We start from the raw sequence: 14,366 nt of genomic DNA, 5'->3' as shown, positions 1-14,366 counted from the left end.
ACCCCTTCATCCCGTAGGTCAAACGCACTCGCATGTGGGGAATTGTAATTTCTACAAGAACATAGGTAAAGAGGGGGTGAGTTCTGACCTAGGGGATGAAGTGGTAAAATCGGTTGTTGCAGAAATGTCGAGCCATTAATTCAAGACGAATTTTAAGATTAATTGCGTGCGCATAAATGAATGATTCTTTAGATTGGATACGACTACATCGCTAATGTGTATTCAGAGATTTAAAAAATCCAGTTCGGGACACCCAGGGGGTGTATATCTTGGGATAGGGTGGTCCGATTCGATCGAATTTGGTCTCATTCGACAGCTTTTAAAAAGCGGTAAAATAATATGTAAACTAGAATTCTATAACACTTACCTTTAACATTGTTTTGACTGTGGTCCTCCCAGCTTAATCTACACTTAGGAAGTCCATGCATTTTTGGCATTAGGGGTGGAGCGGAAAAATTATTTTTGGAGCACTAAAATAGCCTTTAATTAGCCTTTAATTATGGCATAGGTTATATGTTGAAACTCCTATGTGGTCGCCCTAGGTTTTTCGACATTCCTCACGGCGCTCTTTCCACGGGGACGCTGGCCGTAGTCACTCAGAGTTCCTGGGGTACCAATAATGGCATCCCGAAGGTTCGGCACCCTTTGGCACGGGTTCTCAACTCAAAATTGCCTTGTGCCACTGTCGCCGGTTGATTATTTTCCCTGTCTTCTCCACCGGAAATCCGAACCCACGCAACCCTTATGGGCGGAGGCCGAAGGCACCATCTTGCCGAGGACGGTGCGTGGAGGTGGAGATTTTGGTAACGGGTCATCCTGATGCCGCGTTATACATGATCATGCTACGCGCAAGAAGGCAACAACTTTACACATGCTCTTGCCGTCCACTTGTCTGTAAGTTTCTACATGAAATTAAATGATGAAATTGTCAATAGATTTGATAATAATTGGGAAATTGATGGCAGATTTTAAAGATGTCCTATTCTGTCTCTGATATACTAGAACAATAATGTTAAACACAATGCACAGCAAATACTCGATAAGTAAATTGATAAAAAAATATTTAGCTATTATAAATAGCACAAACCATTGTCCATAGTACATGTTATATATGTCAAGATCAAATATTTAATAGAACTGAATGGATTCTAATTCTAAATTCACATGCAAAACAGGTAACAATATTATTCTTTATTCGTGTAATCGATAATACCAAGACAACCCCTACGTTAATCCCACTTGCAAATAATCGGGTATTACAAGAAAATTGCAATGTACCACGTTTTATTTATTAGTCGACAATTGCCGTAACAAAGGACTGCAGTGGGAGTAGTAAGTATCTCTTAGGGTAGAATCGATGCAACCTGTAACTACAGGAAAGAAAAAGAAATGAATAATAAAAATGCTAACAAGGCGTTTTATCGTCCCCGAGGTATCCCAGAAAAAGAGACTCAGTACGTTAAAGAGTTTCACAATGCACACTCTTCCCTTGTGTTTCAAGTTTATGAAAGGTGGAGGTCTTTGGTGACCGACCAACTGTTAACGACTGGTGAAATTTCTGTACAATGGTTACAGTTTAATAATCATTTGTATACTGCATACATTCACATTCTCTGAAATCATTGATCTGTTCATTAACCTCGGTGACGTTGAAGACTTCACAAACAATTTCTTTTTGTTGTTGACAATGATAGGTATTTGTTGTAAGGCAACAGACATACTGGGAAGACGCCAACGGTTTAAAAGATTAATCAATTTTTTATTCGACGAATTATGTCAACCGTGCAATGTTGACGAAGAGAAAATACAAAAAAAAATGTGCAGAAACTTGCAGGTATGAGTATTGAGTAAAAAATATTTTTTTTTTTCAAAATAATATCCACTGTCTTAATTCATATAATTATAGGAAGACAACACGAAATTATGTCTTTGCTATCCTGCTAACAGTGGTGTCATTGACACTGTGCCCTCTAATCAATGGTTTCAATGATCCTGTATTGTCATTCAGAGGTTGGGAGCCATACAGCCTGCATCAAGGACCAATTTTTGGCTAACTTCTTCATCAAGCATTGGTCTTTAATGTTGCTGCAATAATCAGTGCAGCTTATGATACGCTGATTCTTGTATTAATGACTCAGACCTGTGAACAGTTGGATATACTCAAATTTAAACTGCATAACTTACCTAACTTACCTAACTTACCTAACGCACAAAGTTATGATATAAATACTGAACGTGATGGACGATCATGAAAGGAATCATTTGCGAATGTGTGATCATCGTCATAATCACATAATCAGGTTGGCCTGTCTGTTCTATTTATAAAATAAAAAATTGTCAAGTTATTATTGATGAAAGAATCAAAATGAAAAATTATGAATTTCAGATTTGCAAAGGAATTGCAGGATTCTTTAATCCTGCAATGTCTTTACAGTGTTTCGTGAGTCTGGTTGCTCTGTGGTCAAATATTTATTTGCTATTCACAGTTTGCTTTGCTTTTTGTGAAATTTATCGTCTTTTTGTTCCATTTCCCATCCTGTTATATCAACTCTTCATTTATTGCTGGTACAGGAATGAAGTCATACTTCAGGTACATTTATTATTTTATTATATTGCTGGTGCTTATATGTGAATGATATTAATTGTAGAAAATCATTCTTGCAGAGTTCAAAGATCGAAAGCATCTTATATCAGATAGATTGGCTGTTATTGACAAATTCTATAAGAAAAGATCTTACAATTATTATGCTTCGTGCAGATATGAGCATCAATTGTACATGTGGTAGCATTGTCACCTTGTCATTGGGAACTTACATGAGCGTAAGTGTATCAATCTAATATTTTAAATAAAAATTCACCAACACTCAGTGTTTCTCATATTTGTAGATTTTGAAAACATCCTATCCGGTGTTTAATGTACTGCAACAATCATAGTCAGTATAACGACTAAGCGCACGTAAACAATTTAACAACAATTTCAAATTTGATTACACAAATAACTGTATACAATTTATGTATACAAGTTATAATATTCAATTAATATCTTGATAAAGAATTATGGAATATTTGTCAAAGTATCGTTTGCGTTTACACAGAAATTTCTTCTAGCTGAAAATATCATTGAACCACATAAAAAGAAATACCATTCTTAAATCCTCTGCAGCTAAGTATAGGTACTATTGATTTCATACCCAATAGCATACAACAATCGATATCATTGAGACTCTATACTTCTTGGTACAAATTATCTTTCAGAGAAACAGAAAAGTGTCCAATGAATTCTTTATTCGATAATGCACGAAAATACCCCAACTCGATATACAAGCATGAGCTACCGTTCAGCATAAAGACCAACAGTAATAAATGATTAATGGCGTTCATAGTATCAATAGGGAGCAGTGAACGTCGAATCAATATAAAGACTATGAATGATGTATTACTAATGGCATCCACAGTATCAATGGGGAACAGTAAGCACCGGATCAACGTAAAGACTATAGATCAGAAATTATTAATGGGATCCATCATTGCAGCTCACCTTCGGGTAGCGACAGTCGCCAGTTGAAAATAGTGGGGTGACGCAACGACATCTCGGACATGGAAATTCTGCCTTTGTGCTTCAAGTTCTGGACTATATGTAGTCTTTGGAGACCAGTTCGTTATTATTCTTCGGTGTCAAAATTCTTTTACGACTCCTACAGTTGCGTGACGGTTCTTGTGTTGTTTAGTTTCACGCTTCTAGAATTCGTAGACATCGCCTTGAATTTTGGAAACGTCGATGACTTTACGAGTAACGCTTTTCTCTTTTTAACGATGATTGGCGTGTGTTACAAAGTGGCGCATACCTTTATGAAACGTTTGCAAATTATTTGCATAAGAGACATGCTGTACGACGAGATCTGCAGACCTGAAAATATGGAGGAACAGAGAATACTTGATAATTGTGCTAATGCCTGTAGGTAAGTTTTTTTTAGAGATATTAAAATTTTTCAAATTTGATTTTCTGTTAATTCTCTGCTGTTAAACCTACTGTAGATCCAATACGGTAAATCTTGGGATAATAATTATGAGTTCCATAGTGTTTTTTCTTGTGGGACCACTATTGCATGATGTCAATGACCGCGTACTGCCGTTTAGAGCATGGCTGCCGTACAGTCTGTCATCGTTGCCAGTATTTTACCTGACTTATCTCCATCAAAGCTTGGCGATAATATCTGCTGGTTTGGTGTCCGTGGCAAGCGATACATTTATATCCGGATTAATGATTCAGGCTTGTGGCCAGTTGGATATTCTAAAATGTCGTTTAGCCAATTTGCATGAATCGCACAATTTCGAAATGGCTATAAATGATACATTCCATCGGGAGGAGACTATTCTCAAAATGTGTATTAGGCATCACAATCATATATTCAAGTTAGTAGGTTAACGGGCACATAAAGAGATGGCCGTAAGGCAAAGTAATCATTTTTCTCTTCTTTCTTTATAGATTCGCAGCTCTCGTGGAAAAGACTTTTAATCATGTAGTACTTTTTCAATGTTTTATAAGCGCCTTCGTTGTTTGCACCACTACACTTACATTATTGAATCATCAGTTACTGAGTATTGAATTCATTACTATAATTGTGTATTTTCTTTCAATAGTCTTTCAATTGCTTGTATATTGTTGGTATGGGAATGAAGTAATTTTGAAGGTAAATTTATTACATCAAAGTCATATTGAAATTCGATTTTGTAACACATGAATACCTGGTAATGTGTCTCCCGAGGGCACCTTAAAATATTATTTTTTGTACAAATGACTATAAAATTATCGAAAAATTTAAGACGCCATAGGCATCTAAAATATTTTCAAGGAAGGGGAAACCTATTCAAAAATATTTTTAAGGCAGGTTAACAGTGCCATTTCTCGTAAAAAAAAAAGGTTAGACGGCCTTTTCGTAGAGCATTTGTTACAAAAACTGTTGTATCTAGCTAGTACGAATGAGTATAAAACGCGAGTCTTATACTGCACGCACTCGTGTCTTATACTCATTCGTACTAGCTAAATAAAATAAATAAATAGAATGATCATTTGCAATGTAAATTTCAGAGCATCGAAGTCACAGATGCTGTGTTTGAAATGGATTGGATTCGTCTACCTGCATTAATGAAAAAGGATTTAATAATGATTATGATGAGGGCTGAGAGAGCAATCAAGTTCACCAGTGGATACGTTCTCACTCTGTCTTTGGATTCGTATGTGGCTGTGAGTATTGACATATGAAATAATCCTGGGAATATCAGTGTCGAAAATATACTGTTTTGCAGATTTTAAAGTTATCATACACTACATTTAATGTATTGCAACGATCATCTTAGAACGAATATGCACCCTATGCACTTTCAAATGCAAAGATAAGCTTCTTACCGATTTTTATTATTGCACTGTACCGAAACAAAAATAATTATAAAATTAGTAGTTCGTTGTTATTAGGTATGTATTATCTTTTAATAGCAATAAAAATGTCTGTTATAAAATCGTTATTTTATGTATTGTAACGTGGCGTCCGCGGGACGGCCAGTTACATAAAAACATAGGGGCACGGAGAGCCGTGTCGCCGACGAAAGCCGCCAAGAGAATGCCTATGACGACGGAGGTTCGGAGTAAGGGGAAGCCGGGGAGAGAAACCGGCACCGCCAAGCCCGAAAGTCGGGCGGGCTCGGGTAAGATCGGCGCCGCCCGGAGACGGGCGGGCGGTGAGCGCCGAAAAGCGAAGAGCGGACCGAGGCGAGAGCAAACGCACGAGCTCGGGTGAACTCGGGATTCTTCGGGAATCCTCGGACCGTGGGCCGAAAGGGGGGCCACTTCGTTGTGAACCGCGGAACGAGAATACCGAAAATCAGCGGATAAGGTACCGCGATTTGTCTGGTTTGAGTGTGTGAGATTGCAGGACCTGTTGGGCAACATGGCTTTTGCCCGGACGTGACAGGGCAAATTGGATCTATCGACGACGTCGGCGCTCCGACGGAACTCCGAGTGACAGAGGGAGGAGACGGCCGACGAGGAGGAAAATTACCAACCACCGCCCGAGCGACGAGGAAGAAAGGTACGGTTCACGGTTCGGTAAGTGCAGTTTAGGCGACCGCCCCGAAGCTATGCAGCGCGCCGGCCGGGGATGAAGCGCATCCGCCGGTGCATCTTGGCACGAGGAGTGGGGGCCCGCGGGCCTCGTCACGTGTCCTGGCGGTTGCAGATTCGAACCGTCCACCGTCAACAGAGATGACCTCCGCGACCGCGCGTTGTGTATTAGAATTGTATAGACCCGCGCTCGTAACATCACCCGACTGTACTCGTTTACCTAGGCGAAATAAAGGGCCATTGTTGGAATTAAATCCCACCGTCTTAGTTATTGCCAAAGAAGCCGGCTGATTCCTGCAGATACTGGCCGCCCTCACGTTCCCCTCTACCATGTAGGATTAGGAGCTAGCGGGAAGATCCGGTCGAGAAGACTCCCGGAGTTGACGTGCCGCGGATTAAAAATTAAAGGCCCGACGAGTCGGGCTGGTGCAAGGATGCACCTGGCGCCCAAGGGATCCGGGGAATGCCACGTTGGAGTCACAGATAGAGTGTATGACAGGAAATGCGTTACAGTATTTAAATTAAAAAGTGGCGTAGCCTCTTTATTCAACGCGTACCTTTTTTTCCACGGAATTGCAATTAAATTGATGCTTCTGGTTCTTTTCAATCGCGTCGTACGCATTTCATTTTTCAATTTTTCATGAAATGCAACGTATAAATATATGCGTCTCGGACTATACGTGAGCAGCCAACCGTGATTTACAAGGATTGGTCCTTTCATTCATTGGAAGCTGCTGGTAGATATTCTAAAAAAAAAAGAAAAATGATCTGAAAACACAAAAAGTGTAAGTGATGTTAAAGTTGATATAAAACCCAGCAAACGCAAGTTGATCGTAGAGAAATTTTAGGGAAGTCGCCGACTGCCACTGCGAGATTGATGCAAAATAACAGAAATAACATAAAAATCCCAAGTGGATGTCCCATTGCCAGTTCACGAAAGCATTGCATTGAGAATACCGTTTGTCACCCACAGATCACAATGTAATTTTAGTGCAAGTTTTATGTGGATCCCAAAAAACATTTTACTGCATGATGTTGTTGTGAATTTTAAGGTGGTTCGCCTAACATCATAATAATAGTATTCCAATTTTTGTGATTTTCGTGTATATCTTTCAAATTATCTTTCAGATAAACATAAGGACATAGATTCATTATTTTTTTTAATTTCACGTCACACATTGTTTAAATAATTATATGGAATTATGTAAAATTATCAAAAAAGTTTTTCAATTTAAAAATCATTGTAGTAATGTTCGATGTGGAAAAAGTGTCTTAAAATTTGAACAGCTTTTACAGTCTGGAAGCAGAAATATCTCGAAAAATATATTGCTATTTCGACAAGCGAAGTATATCTATATAGTACATTTTTTGTTACTTTTTTTTTCGCTATCTGGTAAATTAGACGGTTAATTATTTTAATATTTTGCACGCACGACCGTTAAGCACCTGCCAAGAACATATACAAAATTCAGATCCGTATCTTAGAAGTGATCGAGTGATCGAATCACCTGAAACCTTAAGTGATTATTCTCAAGCTGTTCAAAAACCTTAGTGTAGCTGGTACGTTACGTTAACACACTTTAAATAAAGAGTTCCGTTATTTGAATTCGTTAAATTTAGCAGATTTGATATTAAATGTGGCGCTAATATATGGTGATTTCACGCTACACACCTTTTATTAATGCTTATAGTATAATTTTTAAATTTAGCAATATAAACAAATGTCACACATCCCTCGGACGTCGCAGAATTACTATAAATTTGAATTCCTCTGCGAAAGCTTATTGTCATCGTATCCTACATATTCTTTTGCTATTTGTAGCTTTTCCTAAAATCGCAGATATCCCAGAGAGGTGGCAGGTTTGTTGGGTCGTAGTTTAGATGGACCCAAGTGTCTACCATCAAAATACAAGGAATGTGTAATGAGTGCATTTTAATAATAATTTATATATTGTACACAGCCGCATTGTTTGCAGTCACTGAATTGTTGCTTAGCAACGGTGTAGTTAAAAATTTCACAAGCAAAGTGATACTCAACGTATCACTTAAGGATAGGTATATTGTTACATGGTAATCTTGCCAAGATGTACTAATGCAATAATCAATTATTGCATTTAATGCAGTTTCTAAATGCATTCAAACTCTCCGGCATCCAAATATCAATGAACAATATAAAAAGGATATCTATTCCCTACACTGCAAATCCAAGTATGTTATTCTCTATCCTTTCTATGATAGTCACTTTTTACTCACCTACAAATGTATTGTTATTCGCCAATATTCAAACGTAAAAATAACACAAATAGATTTGTAATGTAGTGGAAAATATAGGTCATTATTGATTCCTTACCCCATAGCATTGGCCAATCGATATCATTGAGACGCTGTGTTTCTTGGTGCACATCATCCCCCAGCGAAACAGGAAAATACCCAATGAATTCTTTATTCGATAATGCGCGAAACTACCCCAACTCGATATGCAACGTGAGCTTCCGTTTAGCGTAAAGACCTTTAGCAGTGAATTTTTAATGGCGTCCATAGGATCAATAGGGACCACGGAACATCGGATCAGCGTAAAGACTATTGGATGCTGCATCATTAATGCGATCCGTCATTGTTGCTCACCCTCGGGTGAGCGACAGTCGCCAGTTGAAAATAGTGGGGTGACGCAACGACATCTCGGACATGGAAGTTCTGCCGTTGTGCTTTAAGTTGTGGACATTAAGCGGTGTTTGGAGACCAATGCATTATTCTTCTCCAGTGTCAAAATCCTTGTACACTGTTTACAGTCTTGCAGTACTTATTACACTGTACAGTTTGACGTTTTTCGAATTTCTAGATATTGTATTTAATTTCGGTTCTCTCGATGATTTCGCGAACACCGCCTTTTTACTTTTGTCGATGATAATAATCTGTTGTAAAGCGACAAATACTCTGAAAAAACGTGCCCAAATTATTGAGATACATGATTTGCTGAGGGCTGAGATATGCAGAGGTCAAAATACGACGGAGAATTTAATGCTAGAGAAATTTGCCAAAACCTGTAGGTAAGTTTTTAACGAGTGTTTGTGGCTTCTGTTAATTAATTTATAAAAATGCTTATAGATCCAATACACTAAATCTTTTCACAATGATGATGTCATGCGCAATGTGCTTAACTTTGGAATCGTTGCTATATCACGTGAATGATCGTCTACTGCCAATGAAAATTTGGTTGCCATATAGTCTTTCGTCTCTGACGTTATTTTCTCTGTCGTTTCTGTACCAAGTAGTGACTATGACTTTGGCTAATGCAATTACCGTAGCAAATGACACGTACATAACTGGCTTAATGATTGAGATTTGCGCCCAACTGGAAATATTAAAACTTCGTTTGGTCGAATTACATGACCCCAAGACTTTACAAATGGATGAGAATTATTCCTTCAATCGAGAGAAAGATATTCTCAAAATGTGCATTCAGCATCACAATCATATATTCAAGTTAGTCTACTAAGACCGAAACGTGAAAACAGAATAGGCTGTTGAATGAAAAATTGATTTTTCCTTGCAGAGTGAAGGCAAATGTTGAAAAAGCATTTAATTCGATATTTTTAATTCAGATTGTTACAAGCACATTGGTTTTCTGCGTCACAGCACTAACCTTCTTAAAGCACGAGATATTAAGTGTTGAATTGGCCAGTGTGATTTTGTATTTTTTTACAATGATGTTCCAACTGTTTTTATTTTGTTGGTACGGAAACAAAGTTATTTTAAAGGCAAGTTTGCTCAGTGCAATATCGTAATATATTATGACAACTGAAAGTTATCGGCTAATCGCAATTGGTGTACTGTCAATTTCGTAATACAAACTACAGAGTACCGAAGTAAGGAGTGCTGTATTTGAAATGGATTGGATTCCTTTACCTCAAGCAATTAAAAAGGATTTAATATTTCTTATGATGAGAACCAACATACCAATCCGATTTACCAGTGGATACGTTGTCACTCTGTCTTTGGATTCGTTTATGGCTGTGAGTATTGACATATGAAATTATCATTGGAAATTAATGCTAAGAGTGTACTATTTTTCAGATTTTGAAATTATCGTACACCACATTTAATTTCCTGCACCAATCATCATAGAACTAATATGCACACTATGCACTTTTACATGCAAAGATAAGCTTCTTATTAATTGTTATTATTGCATTGTAGCGAAACAATAATAATTGTAAAAATATTGATTATAAAGTTGTTATTTTACGTATGTAGAATAAAAGTTTTAATTAATTTACTTTTAATTAACGTATACTTTTCTCCACCCAACTGTTAATAAATTAACGCTTCTGGTTTTTTTAAGCACCATGCACGCATTTGTTATTCTTCATGAAATGCAACGTAAATATGTGCATCTCAATCTCGTCACGTAAACAGCGATTGCAGTACTTTGCACCAGTGATTTGCAGTACTTGGTGCTTTCATTTACTGGAAGCTGGTGGACACGTTGAAAAAGAAAAATCATCTGAAAAGATAAAAGTTCATAGAAGTAATATTAAAATCGACACGAATGTAGTTTAGATGGACTCAAATTACTGTAATCTGTCTGAGTTCAATCTGTTTTTTTGACAGTTCGCGGACGATGGAATCCTTAATAAATCCATTAGGAAAAGGAGCCATTAGGCTCTGCATACGATTGTTTTACAAAGTATGTGCGCATGACAGCGCGCTGAAATAAATTTTATTAGGTTGGCATGAAAGAAATGAGACACTCTAATGAGACCGTATTCTATTGTATAGTATACCCATAGAGCGGAAGTATCTAGAATGTTCTACAACATACTAAAATATGGTCAAAAACAATTAATTTAAAAAAGGATATGTGTCGAGTTTTCTAGAGTGTCTCATTACTTTCATGCCAACACAATATTTGTCAATTTCAATGCACACAGCGTATTGTTTGCAGTCATTTAATAGTTTACTAGCAAGGGTGTAGTTAATAATTTCAAGAACAAAGTAATATTTACCGTATAATTTAATTATAGGTATAACCCTATATGCAATCTTGCCAAGATGTATTAATGATATCAATTATTGCACCTTATACAGTTTCTAAATGCAGTCTAAATTCCCAGCGTACAAAATATGGAACAATATAAAAAAGATACCTATTATCTACTGCAAGCTATAGGTCAGTATTGATTGCTTACCCCATAGCATTGGCCAATCGATGTCATTGAGACGCTGTGTTTCTTCGTGCACATCATCCCCCCAGCGAAACAGGAAAATACCCAATGAATTCGTCATTCGATAATACGCCAAAATACCCCAACTCGATGTGCGAGCGTGAGCTTTCTCTCAGCGTGAAGAGCTTCAGCAGTAATTTCTTAATGTCGTCCATAGCATCACTAGGGACCAAAAAACATCGAATCAGCATAAAGACTGTGGATGACAAATTATTAATGCGATCCATCATTGCTGCTCACCTTTGGTTGAGCGACAGTCGCCGGTTGAAAATAGTAGGGTGATGCAACGATATCTCGAACATGGAAATTCTGCCGTTGTGCTTTAAGCTGTGAACAGTAAGCGGCTTTTGGAAGCCAACCCATTGTTGTGTTCCAATATGAAAATTCCCTTACAGTTGTTTTCGCGATTATTAAATTGTGTGGTTTCACGTTTCCCCAGTTTGTATATTAATTTCGATCACATAGACAATTTCATGGGTGATGCTTTCATGACTTTATCTTTGATCGTCGTATGACTCAAAGAAACGCATATTTTAACAAGATGCATACATGTTATTGGCATAAGGGATATGACAATGATGAAATTTGCGATGCAAGCTTCGAAAGGTAATGGAACAAATAATATGACAAAGTTTTTATAATACCCATAAATGAGTTGTATAGAAATAATTATTTTGCTGACAGGATAATGAATATAAATCAATAGACGAATCAACTAGACTAGTTGATAATAATTTTCTGCAGTGCTTTGTAAACCTAGGAACTGTTTGTTATAGTGTTTTTCAACTAGTGAAAATTAACGTGTTGAGTGTAAGATTTGTGTCAATGTGTTTGTACTTGGCAAATGTGCTGTTTCAATTGTTCGTCTACTGTTGGTACGGGAACGAAGTCATCCTGAAGGTAATATTATTTAATACCAGGACTTACGTAACAAAGTTCACTTACAACAATAAATTACGACAGAGCACAAGATAATTAAATTACATATTGGGAAAATCGAATTACAGAGTACGGAGATAAAAGATGCTATTTTCCAAAGTAATTGGGTTTGTCTGAAAAGTTCAACTAAAAGGAATTTTATCATTGTCATGATTCGAGCTCAGCGAGCAATTGAATTTACCAGTGGATATGTTATTACCTTGTCACTCGAATCTTATGTAGCTGTGGGTATCAATCAAGTTTAACGAGCGCTTTAAAACTGTTTGAAATACATTATTCCTTTCAGATCTTAAAAGCGTCGTACTCGGTATATAATGTACTAAAATAGCAAGGATACTAGTAATCCAAAAATTTAAAATCATTGTCAATTAATGTAATACTATTTAAAGTTGTCTTAGTACACATAGAACTGATGATTGATTGATTTATCCCAAGAACAGCACTTCTTCCCCTGCTTGGGAACTAACAATTCTCCCATGACAGATCAATATCACCAAAGTCTCCCTAGTTTTTTTTCTTTCTTCGATACTTATTTCCCTCCCTTACAAAGTAGAAAAAGTTATAAATGTTGAAAAATATCTTGTTGCATTCTTTAGCCCATAATGATAGTACCAAGTGCTTGTTCCGCAACAAATGATACCTCTGGTGCGCCTTTACCGCTGAGACAAAAGAATATTCGATACACAACTTACGGCTCTACACACCTCCCCCCAATGAGGGATGATCACTCAGTTGAATTGACCGTCTTGCGATGCACACCCTCCCTTTGAGTTTCACTTTCTTTACTCTCTGTAGGGGCAGGATGCCAATCATTTTTCTACTTTGCTCGAGATATGCTTTCAATTGTTATACTGCATTTATCGTCTTCTTTATATTCACATACGCCATGTCCGTAATAAATGATCCTCTAATGAGCTCTGCTGGTGTTGAGGACTTTACGAGCAACGGCAATATATATTCTTCTGGACTTTGGAATGTGCTGGAAATTCGTGGAGACCCGAACAAGACTAGAAAACACAAAGGAGATGTTGGATACGTTTCTAAAGAGTTATTGCAAGCCACAGGATTCTGAAGAAAGGTTAAAAGAGATACGTTGACATGGCCAAGTAAGTTATACAAGAAATAAATGCATTGTAACAGTGAACATTATATGAAACTCGATATTATTATGCGAAATTCTTGAGCAATTATTTGAGCAGAGTACACTCCCTGAAATCAATTGATATCTTTCATATTTATACTTTTACTTGATCAGAATTAATATGAGAAAATTTGTGAGCATTTTCACCATTATCAGAGTTGTCATTGCTCCGTTAATCATACAATCTTAATTGAAATTTGACTACTCTTTGACCTTATTTTCTTAATATCTTAAATTTATTTTCAAGTGACTATGCGAGTCACTAATATACATATATTAGAATTAGATTTAAATGTTTAAACTGACTGATCTTGATTTGGTACATTAAACAACCCAATATAAAGAATTTGTTTTCAATATTTCTATTTAGATATGTTTATAACTGAAATATTTTTCTGATTACTTTCCTATTATGCTAAAGTTTCACTCTTTTGCAATAAAAAAAATTTTGTGTGCATCACGAGACTAATACTTCTATCACGTGCTTTGCTAAATTTTCAACACAACAGTCAAACAAATAATATAATACCACAAAAGTGTTCAAACCACCAATTGTAACTAATTGATAAATTAATATCCCCCATTCCCCCCATGTCCCTCTTTCCCCTAATACTATCCCATGCACTGATATTTCTTTTATCCTCAGCAAACAAACAACTCTAACCATATAGCAAATTACTGGTTTATATAGAACAGCACTTGCATATAGTATTATGTCCCACACTGTAGCAAATAGTAAAATTAAGAATACACTTATAATAGTATAATGTGTGTTGCACACTGTCAGAATTAGTATTCACAATAAGGATGCACATTTATATATAATATAGTGTTTAAGACCTTAGCAAATAACATTTAATTTAATAATGCACTTATCATAATATAATATTGCATACCGTACAAAATAATGCCCACATTAAGGGTCCACTTATCTATAATATTA

The 14,366-nt window shown here is 36.7% G+C and overlaps 1 protein-coding gene, 1 long non-coding RNA gene and 1 pseudogene across 5 annotated transcripts; 2 read left to right on the top strand and 1 right to left on the bottom strand.

Annotated features, from left to right (window-relative positions):
- The first annotated feature begins 398 nt into the window (after nt 1–398).
- Nucleotides 399–2,187, top strand: LOC112495184. The gene is made up of 4 exons (XR_003061509.1): nt 399–894; nt 966–1,332; nt 1,433–1,834; nt 1,907–2,187. It is a non-coding gene; the product is annotated as an uncharacterized LOC112495184 (long non-coding RNA).
- A 755-nt stretch (nt 2,188–2,942) lies between these two features.
- LOC107273314 lies at nt 2,943–10,317 on the top strand (annotated as a pseudogene). The gene is made up of 12 exons (XR_003061505.1): nt 2,943–3,173; nt 3,256–3,959; nt 4,036–4,413; nt 4,487–4,691; nt 5,090–5,245; nt 5,308–5,473; nt 5,931–6,103; nt 8,786–9,165; nt 9,224–9,601; nt 9,672–9,876; nt 9,976–10,131; nt 10,193–10,317. The product of XR_003061505.1 is annotated as an uncharacterized LOC107273314 (transcript).
- Nucleotides 5,355–8,782, bottom strand: LOC107273322. 3 transcript variants are annotated; one of them, XM_015751403.2, is made up of 2 exons: nt 8,469–8,782; nt 5,355–6,864 (listed from the first exon to the last, which is right to left on the bottom strand). In XM_015751403.2, exons 1-2 carry the CDS (start codon nt 8,715–8,717, stop codon nt 6,793–6,795), a joined length of 321 nt encoding a protein of 106 aa, XP_015606889.1. In that variant the 5' UTR covers nt 8,718–8,782; the 3' UTR covers nt 5,355–6,792. The 3 variants fall into 3 exon arrangements, 1 of the variants encoding a protein (XP_015606889.1); XR_003061507.1 differs by lacking the exon at nt 5,355–6,864 and adding an exon at nt 7,481–8,371; XR_003061508.1 differs by lacking the exon at nt 5,355–6,864 and adding an exon at nt 7,481–8,013.
- Nucleotides 10,318–14,366: the final 4,049 nt, after the last annotated feature.

This window comes from Cephus cinctus, unplaced genomic scaffold (assembly GCF_000341935.2).
Source record: "Cephus cinctus unplaced genomic scaffold, Ccin1 Ccin1_scaffold1559, whole genome shotgun sequence".
NCBI classification, from domain to species: Eukaryota; Metazoa; Arthropoda; class Insecta; order Hymenoptera; family Cephidae; genus Cephus; species Cephus cinctus.
Note: the sequence above shows the minus strand (reverse complement) of the source record. Positions and strands in the feature narration are given on the sequence as shown.

Excerpts from the sequence above, each read along its gene's own strand:
- LOC107273322 (XM_015751403.2), bottom strand. The coding sequence starts at position 8,717 with ATGATGCAGCATCCAATAGTCTTTACGCTGATCCGATGTTCCGTGGTC. Across the intron at positions 6,865-8,468 it reads CGATTGGCCAATGCTATGGG|AATATCTACCAGCAGCTTCC; the intron begins GTAAGGAATCAA and ends TTTTTTTTTTAG.